The 16,422-nt window shown below is 44.5% G+C and overlaps 1 protein-coding gene across 1 annotated transcript in view; it reads right to left on the bottom strand.

Moving 5' to 3' along the window:
* LOC5506975 (prostatic acid phosphatase) overlaps positions 1-16,422 on the bottom strand; it is a 47,853-nt gene that overhangs the window by 16,563 nt on the left and 14,868 nt on the right. The window contains exons 5-8 of the mRNA XM_048722944.1: positions 6,469-6,534; positions 5,210-5,398; positions 3,359-3,482; positions 367-452 (exon numbers count right to left, since the gene is read on the bottom strand). Coding sequence (XP_048578901.1) covers positions 367-452; positions 3,359-3,482; positions 5,210-5,398; positions 6,469-6,534 — 465 coding nt within the window. The remainder of the gene's footprint in view (positions 1-366; positions 453-3,358; positions 3,483-5,209; positions 5,399-6,468; positions 6,535-16,422) is intronic.

The raw sequence follows: 16,422 nt of genomic DNA, 5'->3' as shown, positions 1-16,422 counted from the left end.
TCTGCTGTGAGTGGGATTGTGTTGGATATCTCTGTGTGGAGTGGGATTGTGTTGATATCTCTGTGTGGAGTGGAATTGTGTTGGATATCTCTGTGTGGAGGGATAGTGTGGGATATCTAAGCTGTGGAGAGGGATTGTGTGGGATATCTCTGCTGTGGAGTGGGATTGTGTTGGATATCTCTGTGTGGAGTGGGATTGTGTGGGATATCTCTGTGTGGAGTGGGATTGTGTTGGATATCTCTGTGTGGAGTGGGATGGTGTGGGATATCTCTGTGTGGAGTGGGATTGTGTTGGATATATCTGCCATGGAATGTGAATGGGTGGATTAACAAGGCTAAGGATGAATGATGAGTATCATAAACTCACCGCTGAATAAATGTAAACTTTTCTGACTCCATCTTCAGCATTTGCAAACCCTCTCATGTTCTTGACAAACTCCCCTAGTAAGGGACCTGGAAAACAACAAAATCCGGTACCACAGGGAACCCAAAACAAAACACAAAATACCACAGGGAACCCAAAACAACACACAAAATACCACAGGAAACCCGAAACAACACTCAAAATACCACAGAGAATCCGAAACAACACTCAAAATACCACAGGGAACCTGAAGCACTACCAGGGTCAGGTATTTATAATTTTGGATACTTCGGATAGGCATGCTACAACATTGACATAAATTTTCAAGCTGGCGTATTTGAAGAAAGTATTCTAAATCCATATTGTATAAACAAAATGTCTTAAGGCTGAGCTGTCAAAACAACGAAATATCTAGAGAAACCAGCATTCATCAGATCTACGGGCATAAGATTTCTCACGAAATAGATGGATCAATGACAGCCTTTGACATGCTCAATCCCCAAGTGGCCACGCATTTTGACCAAGTTTGTATCTTACTGTTCCCAAGAGGTTATTCTCCTTCGAAGTGAAACTTTAGAGGAAAGTACCCCTGGGATCTGAAAATGCTCAGTTCTACAGTGGTAAAAAAGGGATAAACTGATTGTGGATTTCCAAATATGGTTAAATGTCCTTATAAGGAATTGCCGGCAAACAAGAAAACAACACTTTTTAGGACAGAATTGATTGATATTATTTCCCCCACCCTTTCGAACAGGAAACCAAAAACACCACAGGTAACCCAAAAAACCACAGGTTACCTAAAATACCAAAAGTCACCAAAAGCACCACAGGTATACCAAAAATCAACAGGAAACCCAAAATAACACGAAAGGGAGGGTTGCATTGTGACATGGCAAACCTCCTTTGAATCTAACCATCTCATCTGTCTGAATCTTGAGCCCCACAGGAAACCAAAAACACCACAAGGCAACTCAAAACACCACAATTTACCCAAAACACCACAGGCAACCCAAAACACCACAGGTAACCCAAATATCATGAAGCCAGGGTTGCATTGTGACATGACACACCTCCTTTGAGTGTAGCCATCTCATCCATATGTATCTTGAGCCCCACAGGAAACCAAAAACACCATCAGGCAACCCAAATATACAGGAGACCCAAAATAGCACAAAGTGCAGGGTTGCATTGTGACAAAAGACCATAATGTAAGAGAACGAATCCCCCGTATTAGGGTATGTTCCAATGATGTCAACCGTGGAAGCTATTTATAAAACAAGCAGTTATTTTTAGATACGCCTCTGATTGGTTAGCGCTCACATTTCCTAGCAACATGAGTCTTATGCACGGTCACATCTTCAGCGATGTGAACCGGCAAAGGTTGTTATGGAAATATTTTTAACGAAAATACCTTCCTTTTTTACGAACGCTGTGAAAATGATCCTGCATAGAGTAGGCTGGATCCAATCAACAGTTTAACGGAATTAAAGACATTGAAATGCATAGACAGCGCGATTTTAGGCGTGTGGATCAACTTCCCCAGTAAAACTTTATACAGCTGATTCACAAATTATAAAACAACAATCAATCATAAATTTTTGTTTATAACACACAATTCTCTTCCAAATCCCTTTAAATGAAAAAGATACATCCAGAACTTAATACCATTATATTCACTCCGATATTGCGGTTATTAGGACAGGTATTTCACAAGATTTCAAATCTTTATAGTCAAATGAAGAAAAACTGATAAGATTTTAAGTCTTTATAATGAAGAAAAACTGGCGCTGACATGATTTCTGAACATTTGCCTGAAGAATTGAAGTTCATTCATCTAAAAGTATTGTAAAAAAAAAAATAAAAAATAAAGACCTTCTTGTATTAAAATACACAACATAGACTCTGAGAATGCCTAGGTATTTTATCTCACCGAATTGCAGAGAAAAAAATGTTTAGGAGTCAGCCCGATGCATCTTGAACGAACTCCAAATTCGCTGACTCCAAGACGTCTTCCTGTTTAGTTATTTTTATAACATTTAGATAACTTGACAGATACCAGGACATCACTCTACGAGTAGAATTGTGATCATGAGCCTTGAGGAGCAGCTAAAAGGATAAAAACAGGTAGCGTCGAAGAAAAGAAGTGCGGAGGAAAAAAGTTTGTTGTGAAAATGTACTAGCTTTGCAAGGTGCCCATAACCAAATATGGCGCGACAAACCATAAATAGATGCTATGATTGACAAGCTTGCGCAATCTAAAAATAACACATGGGCCACCGTTTTCTTATATCATGGTCTCTTGATTGTGACATGGCCAAACACCTGAACTAGCCATCTCATCCATCTGTATCTTGAGCACCACAGGAAACCCAAAACACCCATGGTAACCCAAAACACCACAGGTAACCCAAACACCACAGGCAACCCAAAATACCGCATGAAACCCAAAACAAAACAGGAAACCCAAAATAACAGGAAGGGAGGGTTGCACACCTCCTTTGAGTCTTGCCATCTCATCCGTCTGTATCTTGAGCCCCACAGGCAACCCAAAACCCCACAGACAACCCAAAACACCACAGGCAACCCAAAACGCCACAGGAAGCCCAAAATAACAGGAAGGGAGGGTTGCACACCTCCTTTGAGTCTTGCCATGTCATCCGTCTGTATCTTGGGCCCCACAGGCAACCCCCAACACCACAGGCAACCCAAAACACCACAGGAAGCCCAAAATAACAGGAAGGGAGGGTTGCACACCTCCTTTGAGTCTTGCCATGTCATCCGTCTGTATCTTGGGCCCCACAGGCAACCCCCAACACCACAGGCAACCCAAAACACCACAGGAAGCCCAAAATAACAGGAAGGGAGGGTTGCACACCTCCTTTGAGTCTTGCCATGTCATCCGTCTGGATCTTGGGCCCCACAGGCAACCCAAAACACCACAGGAAACCCAAAACACCACAGGAAGCCCAAAATAAAAGGAAGGTCAGGGCTTCACCTCCTTTAAGTCTTGCCATCTCATCTGTCTGTATGCTGAGCATCATCATGAACTGAGAGATGTTTGCAAGCTGACCCATCAAGCTGTCTGTCACCCACTCTGGGAGGGTCAGGTTATGGCATTTCTGTTGGGAAGCGAAATAGATCAATGAGCCAAAATGGTTAGAGGTTAAAACAAATGTTTCACTAGTAATGGTTAGGGTTAGGGATGGGGTTAGAGGCACTGTGAACCACATATGAATGACCTAACAGATCTCTGAACCTTGCCCCTAGCACAAAGGTACGTGGGCTCTGGAAAGGGGATTCTTCATTTAAAGTTAAAGAGCCCTTTTTAGTCGAGTGTTTGTACCATGAGCTCCCCGAGCTCGGGAGACTGGGTGACCACTCCTCACGTCATTGACGGAAAATAAATTATTGTATTGTATCGCATTGTTATTGTTGTATTGTATTGTGTATTGTTTAGCCACACCTTGTTTTCATTTAATATTGGAAGACACATAATGTGGTAACATACATACCAACATTCAAAGTTAAAAAACCCCGGAGATTTTGACTTCAGATGCAATTTGTTACTAAAGAAGTTTTAATTATAATTATTGCCACTAAGGGATCTGCCAACACAACAAAAACACCAACAATGTCAATTATTCTTTATTTTACAAATAGATACATTTTCTAATTTGAAAAATATCAGATGCAATCTCAAAATAAAATATTCAATGATACATTATTATTTTTTTTTATTTAGATGTAAATACATACATGTTTTAGCTATTGAAAATAAACTTTTGTTATCATAATGCGGGAAAGAATATTCACTCACAGATGCCGGGAATCAAATTTCCTAACTTTTAACACGGTCTCAAGCAGAAAAGGTGCATGTTTAAAATATTTTAATCCAAGAAATTAAAAGACCAGAAAAAAATTAAAAAAAAGGTGAAAACTGGATGTCATTTTTTCCAACGGAGATTAACCTAAAAAACCTGTAGTCTCCTGGTGAAAACCAGAGTGTAGGCATGTATGTGGTAAAATCTTGAAATATCTAAAATAAGGTAGAAAATATTTGCTTGCGAATAGACTTTTTATGCTTTCCCACGGGTTATTCAAATTAATGCTATAATATTATAATCAGAACCCTGTGCAGTATAATTCATTGATGGGGACCCTGTGTTATTGTTATATAACAACTGTCCACACGTGACTCCTGTTGGGGATGCATTGCATTGACCCCTATCCATTAGCACTAGGCTAGGGAAACACTCGTGCACGGTGTCATTTGCTGCCAGTCGCCGAAGGATCCGCTAAAGTTTTTCCCCTCCCTACCCTCCCAGGAGTCCTGTTTGGCGTTGTTTGCCCTCACCTTTACTGGGCAATTTTTAGATTTATCAGAGCAAATTATATATTTTGACAAATTTTATTAATAAAGCGGCTTTGGGCTAACAGCCCATAGCCATTATGATTCAAACACTGTCTTGTTTTGTATCCATGCCCAGTAAACAAAGCGCGGGTTAAAGCAGCTCTCGTTCTATGGAAGCTAAGTGGGGAAGGCATAAAAATACTTTATTTATTAAATTAAATCAAAAGTTTTGCATGGGCTTCTCCAAATCAGCTGATGGAAATGGATGCTTTATCACACTTGGTAATTTTCTGGGATAACGAAATGGCGCTTGATAGAGGTTGATTAAATAGGGGAGAAGGGTGGGCTACTTGAACAATCACAGTACTATCTTAGTTTCAATTTAAATATTTATCTATTTAACTCACCTCCTTCCTATCATAATTTTAGATCCTTCTCGAATCAGACCCTTAACATTATCAAGGAGTGTGCTGCAATGCATTATGGATCACTTACCTGGCAAAAGAGCGTGTCATGGAGATTCCAGGCTTCAGTTAAGTCAAGAGATCCGTTTCGCCCAGTATGTGGGCCGAGGGCAGAGAGAAGGTCTTTGTACTCTGCTTCCTTTCGCTTGTATGAAGCACTTTTCATGGCCTTGTCCATCAGTTCAGAGTAGACCAGGCAGTCTACATCAAAATAGAGTAGCTAACAAAAAAAACACCAGAAGTCAGCACCTCTGGGCTAGAGTGAGTGCGCACCCCTCCCACCCCTCCCATGTCATATTTTGTTGTTTATTTAAATGAATACTATAAAAAAGAAGTTAAGGACTACTCAAGTCAAGGCGAGTGTAACTATTATTTTTTTCTTGGCTGAGTAGAAACACAGCTTCTATTATAGAGTACAAGTCCCGACTACCATCAACCAATTGTAATCATCATCATCCTTGTCATCATCATCATAATTGGAATTTCTTCACAAAATTTGTCTTTCTATATCGCATAAAACATAACAAAGCTGTGGCTTTTAACCTTTATGTTATGTTGGTCACCCTGTGTCACTATAACCACCAGACTATGATCAACATCAGTATCACTAGTCAAACCAAACTGCATTCTTTGGTTGACTTACTAGAGGGCTAACAGTTATAGATTATTGAAAAAATCAAGAAAAATGACTAGACAAACCACAGGATATACATAGGATAATTTGACTCTGAAATGAAGTCTAATGTCTTGTTAGTGTTGAATGAAGAATGTATCCCTACTAACTGGATGTATTTGCCTTGGTTTTGCTCCTACAGTGAACTTGTCCCTACGAGCTTGCGACATTTCAAACGACAAGCTGTTTAACTGCCGCCACCACCTAGTAAATATGAAACTCACCCCCCTCGCCCCCAGAAGCGTGTTTTTTTTTCTATACGCCACAATGAAATAGCAAGGTAGGAAAAAGAAGGGCTTTCCATTGTTCTCTCGTCTCCTTGATTTCTTGCCTTGTCAAGTCAGCTTGCAAGCTCGTAGGGACAGAGCTTGCTGTAGAAGCGAAAACAAGGCAAATACATCCAGCTGAAGTAGGGATGTGTGCTTTCTTCAACACTAACAAGACATTTAGACTTCATTTTAGAGTCAAATTATCCTATAGCCTGTGGACAATCAACAAACTAATAATTTCACTAAAACAATTTATAGGCTTTAAGCTCAGAGCCAAAAGACAAAAGAAAGACAAAAGGAATAGTAGGAAAAGTATAAGCTTGTGTATATGTTCATTGCATCACCTACCTTGTCAAGATTCTTGGGAACCACATGGACTGGTATAGGCTGCCAGTCAAGGTTATGCCTCCACTCCTAGACCACAAAAAAATCTCTTTTTCAGAAGCATAATTTTACGATTTGGATTGACCAAATGGTGTATGGATATAGCATCTGAATTTGTTAATGGGTGCAGTACCTATGTTCGTCTATGGGCACATACCTGTGCTTGTTTATGGGTTTAGTAGCCGCCCTTGTCTATGGGCGTGGTACTTGTTGTTGTATATAGGTTGGGTTCAAGTATTCATCTATAAGTGCAGTACATGTGTTTGACTATGGGTGCAGTACCTGTATATGTCTATGGGTGCAGTACCAGTGTTTGACTATGGGTGCAGTACCTGTGTTTGACTATGGGTGCAGTACCTGTGTTTGACTATGGGTGCAGTACCTGTATATGTCTATGGGTGCAGTACCTGTGTTCGTCTATGGGTGCAGTACCTGTGTTTGACTATGAGTGCAGTACATCTGTTTGACTATGGGTGCAGTACCTGTATATGTCTATGGGTGCAGTACCTGTGTTCGTCTATGGGTGCAGTACCTGTGTTTGACTATGAGTGCAGTACATGTGTTTGACTACGGGTGCAGTACCTGTGTTTGTCTATGGGTGCAGTACCTGTGTTTGTCTATGGGTGCAGTACCTGTATATGTCTATGGGTGCAGTACCTGTGTTCGTCTATGGGTGCAGTACCTGTGTTTGACTATGGGTGCAGTACATGTGTTTGACTATGAGTGCAGTACGTGTGTTTGTCTATGGGTGCAGTACCTGTGTTCGTCTATGGGTGCGGTACCTGTGTTTGTCTATGGGTGCAGTACATGTGTTCGTCTATGGGTGCAGTACCTGTGTTTGTCTATGGGTGCAGTACCTGTGTTTGTCTATGGGTGCAGTACATGTGTTCGTCTATGGGTGCAGTACCTGTATATGTCTATGGGTGCAATGTCTATGGGTGCAGTCCCTGTGTTTGACTATGGCTGCAGTACATGTGTTCGTCTATGGGTGCAGTACCTGTGTTTGACTATGGGTGCAGTACCTGTGTTTGACTATGGGTGCAGTACCTGTATATGTCTATGGGTGCAGTACCTGTGTTCGTCTATGGGTGCAGTACATGTGTTTGACTATGGGTGCAGTACCTGTGTTCGTCTATGGGTGCAGTACATGTGTTCGTCTATGGGTGCAGTACCTGTGTTTGACTATGGGTGCAGTACCTGTGTTTGACTATGGGTGCAGTACCTGTGTTCGTCTATGGGTGCAGTACATGTGTTCGTCTATGGGTGCAGTACCTGTGTTCGTCTATGGGTGCAGTACCTGTGTTCGTCTATGGGTGCAGTACCTGTGTTCGTCTATGGGTGCAGTACATGTGTTTGACTATGGGTGCAGTACCTGTGTTCGTCTATGGGTGCAGTACCTGTGTTCGTCTATGAGTGCAGTACATGTGTTTGACTATGGGTGCAGTACCTGTATATGTCTATGGGTGCAGTACCTGTGTTCGTCTATGGGTGCAGTACCTGTGTTTGACTATGAGTGCAGTACATGTGTTTGACTACGGGTGCAGTACCTGTGTTTGTCTATGGGTGCAGTACCTGTGTTTGTCTATGGGTGCAGTACCTGTATATGTCTATGGGTGCAGTACCTGTGTTCGTCTATGGGTGCAGTACCTGTGTTTGTCTATGGGTGCAGTACCTGTATATGTCTATGGGTGCAGTACCTGTGTTCGTCTATGGGTGCAGTACCTGTGTTCGTCTATGGGTGCAGTACATGTGTTTGACTATGAGTGCAGTACGTGTGTTTGTCTATGGGTGCAGTACCTGTGTTCGTCTATGGGTGCGGTACCTGTGTTTGTCTATGGGTGCAGTACATGTGTTCGTCTATGGGTGCAGTACCTGTGTTTGTCTATGGGTGCAGTACCTGTGTTTGTCTATGGGTGCAGTACATGTGTTCGTCTATGGGTGCAGTACCTGTATATGTCTATGGGTGCAATGTCTATGGGTGCAGTCCCTGTGTTTGACTATGGCTGCAGTACATGTGTTCGTCTATGGGTGCAGTACCTGTGTTTGACTATGGGTGCAGTACCTGTGTTTGACTATGGGTGCAGTACCTGTATATGTCTATGGGTGCAGTACCTGTGTTCGTCTATGGGTGCAGTACATGTGTTTGACTATGGGTGCAGTACCTGTGTTCGTCTATGGGTGCAGTACATGTGTTCGTCTATGGGTGCAGTACCTGTGTTTGACTATGGGTGCAGTACCTGTGTTTGACTATGGGTGCAGTACCTGTGTTTGACTATGGGTGCAGTACCTGTGTTCGTCTATGGGTGCAGTACATGTGTTCGTCTATGGGTGCAGTACCTGTGTTCGTCTATGGGTGCAGTACCTGTGTTCGTCTATTGCTGCAGTACCTGTGTTCGTCTATGGGTGCAGTACATGTGTTTGACTATGGGTGCAGTACCTGTGTTCGTCTATGGGTGCAGTACATGTGTTTGACTATGGGTGCAGTACCTGTATATGTCTATGGGTGCAGTACCTGTGTTCGTCTATGGGTGCAGTACCTGTGTTCGTCTATGGGTGCAGTACATGTGTTTGACTATGGGTGCAGTACCTGTATATGTCTATGGTTGCAGTACCTGTGTTCGTCTATGGGTGCAGTACCTGTGTTCGTCTATGGGTGCAGTACATGTGTTTGACTATGGGTGCAGTACCTGTGTTCGTCTATGGGTGCAGTACCTTATATGTCTATGGCTGCAGTACATGTGTTTGACTATGGGTGCAGTACCTTATATGTCTATGGGTGCAGTACATGTGTTTGACTATGGGTGCAGTACCTGTATATGTCTATGGGTGCAGTACCTGTGTTTGACTATGAGTGCAGTACCTGTGTTCGTCTATGGGTGCAGTACATGGGTTTGACTATGAGTGCAGTACCTGTGTTCGTCTATGAGTGCAGTACCTGTGTTCGTCTATGGGTGCAGTACCTGTATATGTCTATGGGTGCAGTACCTGTGTTCGTCTATGGGTGCAGTACATGGGTTTGACTATGAGTGCAGTACCTGTGTTCGTTTATGGGTGCAGTACCTGTGTTCGTCTATGGGTGCAGTACCTTATATGTCTATGGGTGCAGTACATGTGTTCGTCTATGGGTGCAGTACATGGGTTTGACTATGAGTGCAGTACCTGTGTTCGTCTATGGGTGCAGTACATGTGTTCGTCTATGGGTGCAGTACCTGTGTTCATCTATGAGTGCAGTACCTGTGTTCGTCTATGGGTGCAGTACATGTGTTTGACTATGAGTGCAGTACCTGTGTTCGTCTATGAGTGCAGTACCTGTGTTCGTCTATGGGTGCAGTACCTGTGTTCATCTATGAGTGCAGTACCTGTGTTCGTCTATGGGTGCAGTACCTGTGTTCGTCTATGGGTGCAATACCTGTGTTCGTCTATGGGTGCAGTACCTGTATATGCCTATGGGTGCAATGTCTATGGGTGCAGTCCCTGTGTTTGACTATGGGTGCAGTACATGTGTTCGTCTATGGGTGCAGTACATGTGTTTGACTATGGGTGCAGTACCTGTGTTCGTCTATGGGTGCAGTACCTGTGTTCGTCTATGGGTGCAGTACATGTGTTTGACTATGAGTGCAGTACCTGTATATGTCTATGGGTGTAGTAACTGTGTTCGTCTATGGGTGCAGTACCTGTGTTTGAATATGGGAGCAGTACATGTGTTTGTCTATGGGTGCAGTACCTGTATATGTCTATGGGTGCAGTAACTGTGTTCGTCTATGGGTGCAGTACCTGTGTTTGTCTATGGGTGCAGTACCTGTGTTTGATTATGGGTGCAGTACCTGTATATGTCTATGGGTGCAGTACATGTGTTTGACTATGGGTGCAGTACTTGTGTTTGACTATGAGTGTAGTACCTGTGTTCGTCTATGGGTGCAGTACCTGTATATGTCTATGGTTGAAGTACCTGTGTTCGTCTATGGGTGCAGTACCTGTGTTTGACTATGAGTGCAGTACCTGTGTTCGTCTATGGGTGCAGTACATGTGTTCGTCTATGGGTGCAGTACCTGTATATGTCTATCGGTGCAGTACCTGTGTTCGTCTATGGGTGCAGTACCTGTGTTTGACTATGGGTGCAGTACCTGTGTTCGTCTATGGGTGCAGTACCTGTGTTTGACTATGGGTGCATCACCTGTGTTCGTCTATGGTTGCAGTACCTGTGTTCGTCTATGGGTGCAGTACATGTGTTTGACTATGGGTGCAGTACCTGTGTTCGTCTATCGGTGCAGTACCTGTGTTTGACTATGGGTGCAGTACCTGTATATGTCTATGGGTGCAGTACCTGTATATGTCTATGGGTGCAGTACCTGTGTTCGTCTATGGGTGCAGTACCTGTGTTCGTCTATGGGTGCAGTACCTGTATATGTCTATCGGTGCAGTACCTGTGTTTGATTATGGGTGCAGTAAATGTATATGTCTATGGGTGCAGTACCTGTGTTCGTCTATGGGTGCAGTACCTGTGTTCGTCTATGGGTGCAGTACCTGTGTTTGTCTATGGGTGCAGTACCTGTATATGTCTATCGGTGCAGTACCTGTGTTTGTCTATGAGTGCAGTACCTGTGTTTGACTATGAGTGCAGTACCTGTGTTCGTCTATGGGTGCAGTACATGTGTTTGACTATGAGTGCAGTACCTGTGTTCGTCTATGGGTGCAGTACCTGTGTTCGTCTATGGGTGCAGTACCTGTGTTCGTCTATGGGTGCAGTACATGTGTTCGTCTATGGGTGCAGTACCTGTATATGTCTATGGGTGCAATGTCTATGGGTGCAGTCCCTGTGTTTGACTATGGGTGCAGTACATGTGTTCGTCTATGGGTGCAGTACATGTGTTTGACTATGGGTGCAGTACCTGTGTTCGTCGATGGGTGCAGTACCTGTGTTCGTCTATGGGTGCAGTACATACTATGGGTGCAGTACCTGTGTTCGTCTATGGGTGCAGTACCTGTGTTTGAATATGGGTGCAGTACATGTGTTTGACTATGGGTGCAGTACCTGTATATGTCTATGGGTGCAGTAACTGTGTTCGTCTATGGGTGCAGTACCTGTGTTCGTCTATGGGTGCAGTACCTGTGTTTGATTATGGGTGCAGTACCTGTATATGTCTATGGTTGCAGTACCTGTGTTCGTCTATGGGTGCAGTACCTGTGTTCGTCTATGGGTGCAGTACATGTGTTTGACTATGGGTGCAGTACCTGTGTTCGTCTATGGGTGCAGTACCTGTGTTTGACTATGGGTGCATCACCTGTGTTCGTCTATGGTTGCAGTACCTGTTTTCGTCTATGGGTGCAGTACATGTGTTTGACTATGGGTGCAGTACCTGTGTTCGTCTATCGGTGCAGTACCTGTGTTTGACTATGGGTGCAGTACCTGTATATGTCTATGGGTGCAGTACCTGTATATGTCTATGGGTGCAGTACCTGTGTTCGTCTATGGGTGCAGTACCTGTGTTTGACTATGGGTGCAGTACCTTTAAATGTCTATGGGTGCAGTACCTGTGTTTGACTATGGGTGCAGTACCTGTATATGTCTATGGGTGCAGTACCTGTATATGTCTATGGGTGCAGTACCTGTGTTTGACTATGGGTGCAGTACCTGTGTTTGACTATGGGTGCAGTCCCTGTGTTTGACTATGGGTGCAGTACCTGTATATGTCTATGGGTGCAGTACCTGTGTTTGTCTATGGGTGCAGTACCTGTATATGTCTATGGGTGCAGTACAGATGTTCGTCTATGGGTGCAGTACCTGTATATGTCTATGGGTGCAGTACCTGTGTTCGTCTATCGGTGCAGTACCTGTGTTTGACTATGGGTGCAGTACCTGTATATGTCTATGGGTGCAGTACCTGTGTTCGTCTATGGGTCCAGTACCTGTGTTTGACCATGGGTGCAGTACCTGTATATGTCTATGGGTGCAGTACCTGTGTTTGACTATGGGTGCAGTACCTGTGTTTGACTATGGGTGCAGTACATGTGTTCGTCTATGGGTGCAGTACCTGTGTTTGACTATGGGTGCAGTACCTGTGTTTGTCTATGGGTGCAGTACCTGTGTTTGTCTATGGGTGCAGTACCTGTGTTTGACTATGGGTGCAGTACCTGTGTTTGTCTATGGTTGCAGTACCTGTGTTCGTCTATGGGTGCAGTACCTGTGTTCGTCTATGGTTGCAGTACCTGTGTTCGTCTATGGGTGCAGTACCTGTGTTTGACTATGGGTGCAGTACCTGTGTTCGTCTATCGGTGCAGTACCTGTGTTTGACTATGGGTGCAGTACCTGTATATGTCTATGGGTGCAGTACCTGTGTTTGACTATGGGTGCAGTACCTATGTTTGACTATGGGTGCAGTACCTGTATATGTCTATGGGTGCAGTACCTGTGTTTGACTATGGGTGCAGTACCTGTATATGTCTATGGGTGCAGTACCTGTGTTTGACTATGGGTGCAGTACCTGTGTTTGACTATGGGTGCAGTACCTGTGTTTGTCTATGGGTGCAGTACCTGTGTTTGTCTATGGGTGCAGTACCTGTATATGTCTATGGGTGCAGTACCTGTGTTTGACTATTGGTGCAGTACCTGTGTTCGTCTATGGGTGCAGTACCTGTATATGTCTATGGGTGCAGTACATGTGTTCGTCTATGGGTGCAGTACCTGTGTACATCTATGGGTGCAGTACCTGTGTTTGTCTATGGGTGCAGTATTTGTATATGTCTATGGGTGCAGTACCTGTGTTCGTCTATGGGTGCAGTACCTGTGTTCGTCTATGGGTGCAGTACCTGTGTTCGTCTATGGGTGCAGTACCTGTGTTCGTCTATGGGTGCAGTACCTGTGTTCGTCTATGGGTGCAGTACCTGTGTTCGTCTATGGGTGCAGTACCTGTGTTTGACTATGGGTGCAGTACCTGTATGTCTATGGGTGCAGTACCTGTGTTCGTCTATCGGTGCAGTACCTGTGTTTGACTATGGGTGCAGTACCTGTATATGTCTATGGGTGCAGTACCTGTATATGTCTATGGGTGCAGTACCTGTGTTCGTCTATGGGTGCAGTACCTGTGTTTGACTATGGGTGCAGTACCTTTAAATGTCTATGGGTGCAGTACCTGTGTTTGACTATGGGTGCAGTACCTGTATATGTCTATGGGTGCAGTACCTGTATATGTCTATGGGTGCAGTACCTGTGTTTGACTATGGGTGCAGTACCTGTGTTTGACTATGGGTGCAGTCCCTGTGTTTGACTATGGGTGCAGTACCTGTATATGTCTATGGGTGCAGTACCTGTGTTTGTCTATGGGTGCAGTACCTGTATATGTCTATGGGTGCAGTACAGATGTTCGTCTATGGGTGCAGTACCTGTATATGTCTATGGGTGCAGTACCTGTGTTCGTCTATCGGTGCAGTACCTGTGTTTGACTATGGGTGCAGTACCTGTATATGTCTATGGGTGCAGTACCTGTGTTCGTCTATGGGTCCAGTACCTGTGTTTGACCATGGGTGCAGTACCTGTATATGTCTATGGGTGCAGTACCTGTGTTTGACTATGGGTGTAGTACCTGTTTATGTCTATGAGTGCAGTACCTGTGTTTGACTATGGGTGCAGTACCTGTGTTTGACTATGGGTGCAGTACATGTGTTCGTCTATGGGTGCAGTACCTGTGTTTGACTATGGGTGCAGTACCTGTGTTTGTCTATGGGTGCAGTACCTGTGTTTGTCTATGGGTGCAGTACCTGTGTTTGACTATGGGTGCAGTACTTGTGTTTGTCTATGGTTGCAGTACCTGTGTTCGTCTATGGGTGCAGTACCTGTGTTCGTCTATGGTTGCAGTACCTGTGTTCGTCTATGGGTGCAGTACCTGTGTTTGACTATGGGTGCAGTACCTGTGTTCGTCTATCGGTGCAGTACCTGTGTTTGACTATGGGTGCAGTACCTGTATATGTCTATGGGTGCAGTACCTGTGTTTGACTATGGGTGCAGTACCTATGTTTGACTATGGGTGCAGTACCTGTATATGTCTATGGGTGCAGTACCTGTGTTTGACTATGGGTGCAGTACCTGTATATGTCTATGGGTGCAGTACCTGTGTTTGACTATGGGTGCAGTACCTGTGTTTGACTATGGGTGCAGTACCTGTGTTTGTCTATGGGTGCAGTACCTGTGTTTGTCTATGGGTGCAGTACCTGTATATGTCTATGGGTGCAGTACCTGTGTTTGACTATTGGTGCAGTACCTGTGTTCGTCTATGGGTGCAGTACCTGTATATGTCTATGGGTGCAGTACATGTGTTCGTCTATGGGTGCAGTACCTGTGTACATCTATGGGTGCAGTACCTGTGTTTGTCTATGGGTGCAGTATTTGTATATGTCTATGGGTGCAGTACCTGTGTTCGTCTATGGGTGCAGTACCTGTGTTCGTCTATGGGTGCAGTACCTGTGTTCGTCTATGGGTGCAGTACCTGTGTTCGTCTATGGGTGCAGTACCTGTGTTCGTCTATGGGTGCAGTACCTGTGTTCGTCTATGGGTGCAGTACCTGTGTTTGACTATGGGTGCAGTACCTGTATGTCTATGGGTGCAGTACATGTGTTCGTCTATGGGTGCAGTACCTGTGTACATCTATGGGTGCAGTACCTGTGTTTGTCTATGGGTGCAGTATTTGTATATGTCTATGGGTGCAGTACCTGTGTTCATCTATGGGTGCAGTACCTTATATGTCTATAGGTGCAGTACATGTGTTCGTCTATGGGTGCAGTACCTGTGTTCGTCTATGGGTGCAGTACCTGTGTTTGTCTATGGGTGCAGTACCTGTGTTTGACTAGGGCTGCAGTACTTGTGTTCGTCTATGGGTGCAGTACCTGTGTTCGTCTAAGGGTGCAGTACCTGTGTTCGTCTATGGGTGCAGTACCTGTGTTCGTCTATGGGTGCAGTACCTTATATGTCTATGGGTGCAGTACATGTGTTCGTCTATGGGTGCAGTACCTGTATATGTCTATGGGTGCAGTACCTGTATATGTCTATGGGTGCAGTACCTGTGTTCGTCTATGGGTGCAGTACCTGTGATCGTCTATGGGTGCAGTACATGTGTTCGTGTATGGGTGCAGTACCTGTGTTTGTCTTTTGGTGCAGTACCTGTGTTCGTCTATGGGTGCAGTACCTGTGTTCGTCTATGGGTGCAGTACCTGTGTTTGACTATGGGTGCAGTACATGTGTTCGTCTATGGGTGCAGTACCTGTGTTCGTCTATGGGTAAAGTACCTGTGTTCGTCTATGGGTGCAGTACCTGTGTTCGTCTATGGGTGCAGTACCTATGTTCGTCTAAGGGTGCAGTACCTGTGTTCGTCTATGGGTGCAGTACCTGTGTTCGTCTATGGGTGCAGTACCTTATATGTCTATGGGTGCAGTACATGTGTTCGTCTATGGGTGCAGTACCTGTATATGTCTATGGGTGCAGTACCTGTATATGTCTATGGGTGCAGTACCTGTGTTCGTCTATGGGTGCAGTACCTGTATATGTCTATGGGTGCAGTACCTGTGTACATCTATGGGTGCAGTACCTGTGTTTGTCTATGGGTGCAGTATTTGTATATGTCTATGGGTGCAGTACCTGTGTTCGTCTATGGGTGCAGTACCTGTGTTCGTCTATGGGTGCAGTACCTGTGTTCGTCTATGGGTGCAGTACCTGTGTTCGTCTATGGGTGCAGTACCTGTGTTCGTCTATGGGTGCAGTACCTGTGTTTGACTATGGGTGCAGTACATGTGTTCGTCTATGGGTGCAGTACATGTGTTTGACTATGGGTGCAGTACCTGTGTTCGTCTATGGGTGCAGTACCTGTGTTCGTCTATGGGTGCAGTACATGTGTTCGTCGATGGGTGCAGTACCTGTGTTCGTCTATGGGT

This window comes from Nematostella vectensis, chromosome 15 (genome assembly GCF_932526225.1).
Source record: "Nematostella vectensis chromosome 15, jaNemVect1.1, whole genome shotgun sequence".
Lineage (NCBI taxonomy): Eukaryota > Metazoa > Cnidaria > Anthozoa > Actiniaria > Edwardsiidae > Nematostella > Nematostella vectensis.
This window is presented reverse-complemented; position numbering and strand designations above follow the sequence as displayed.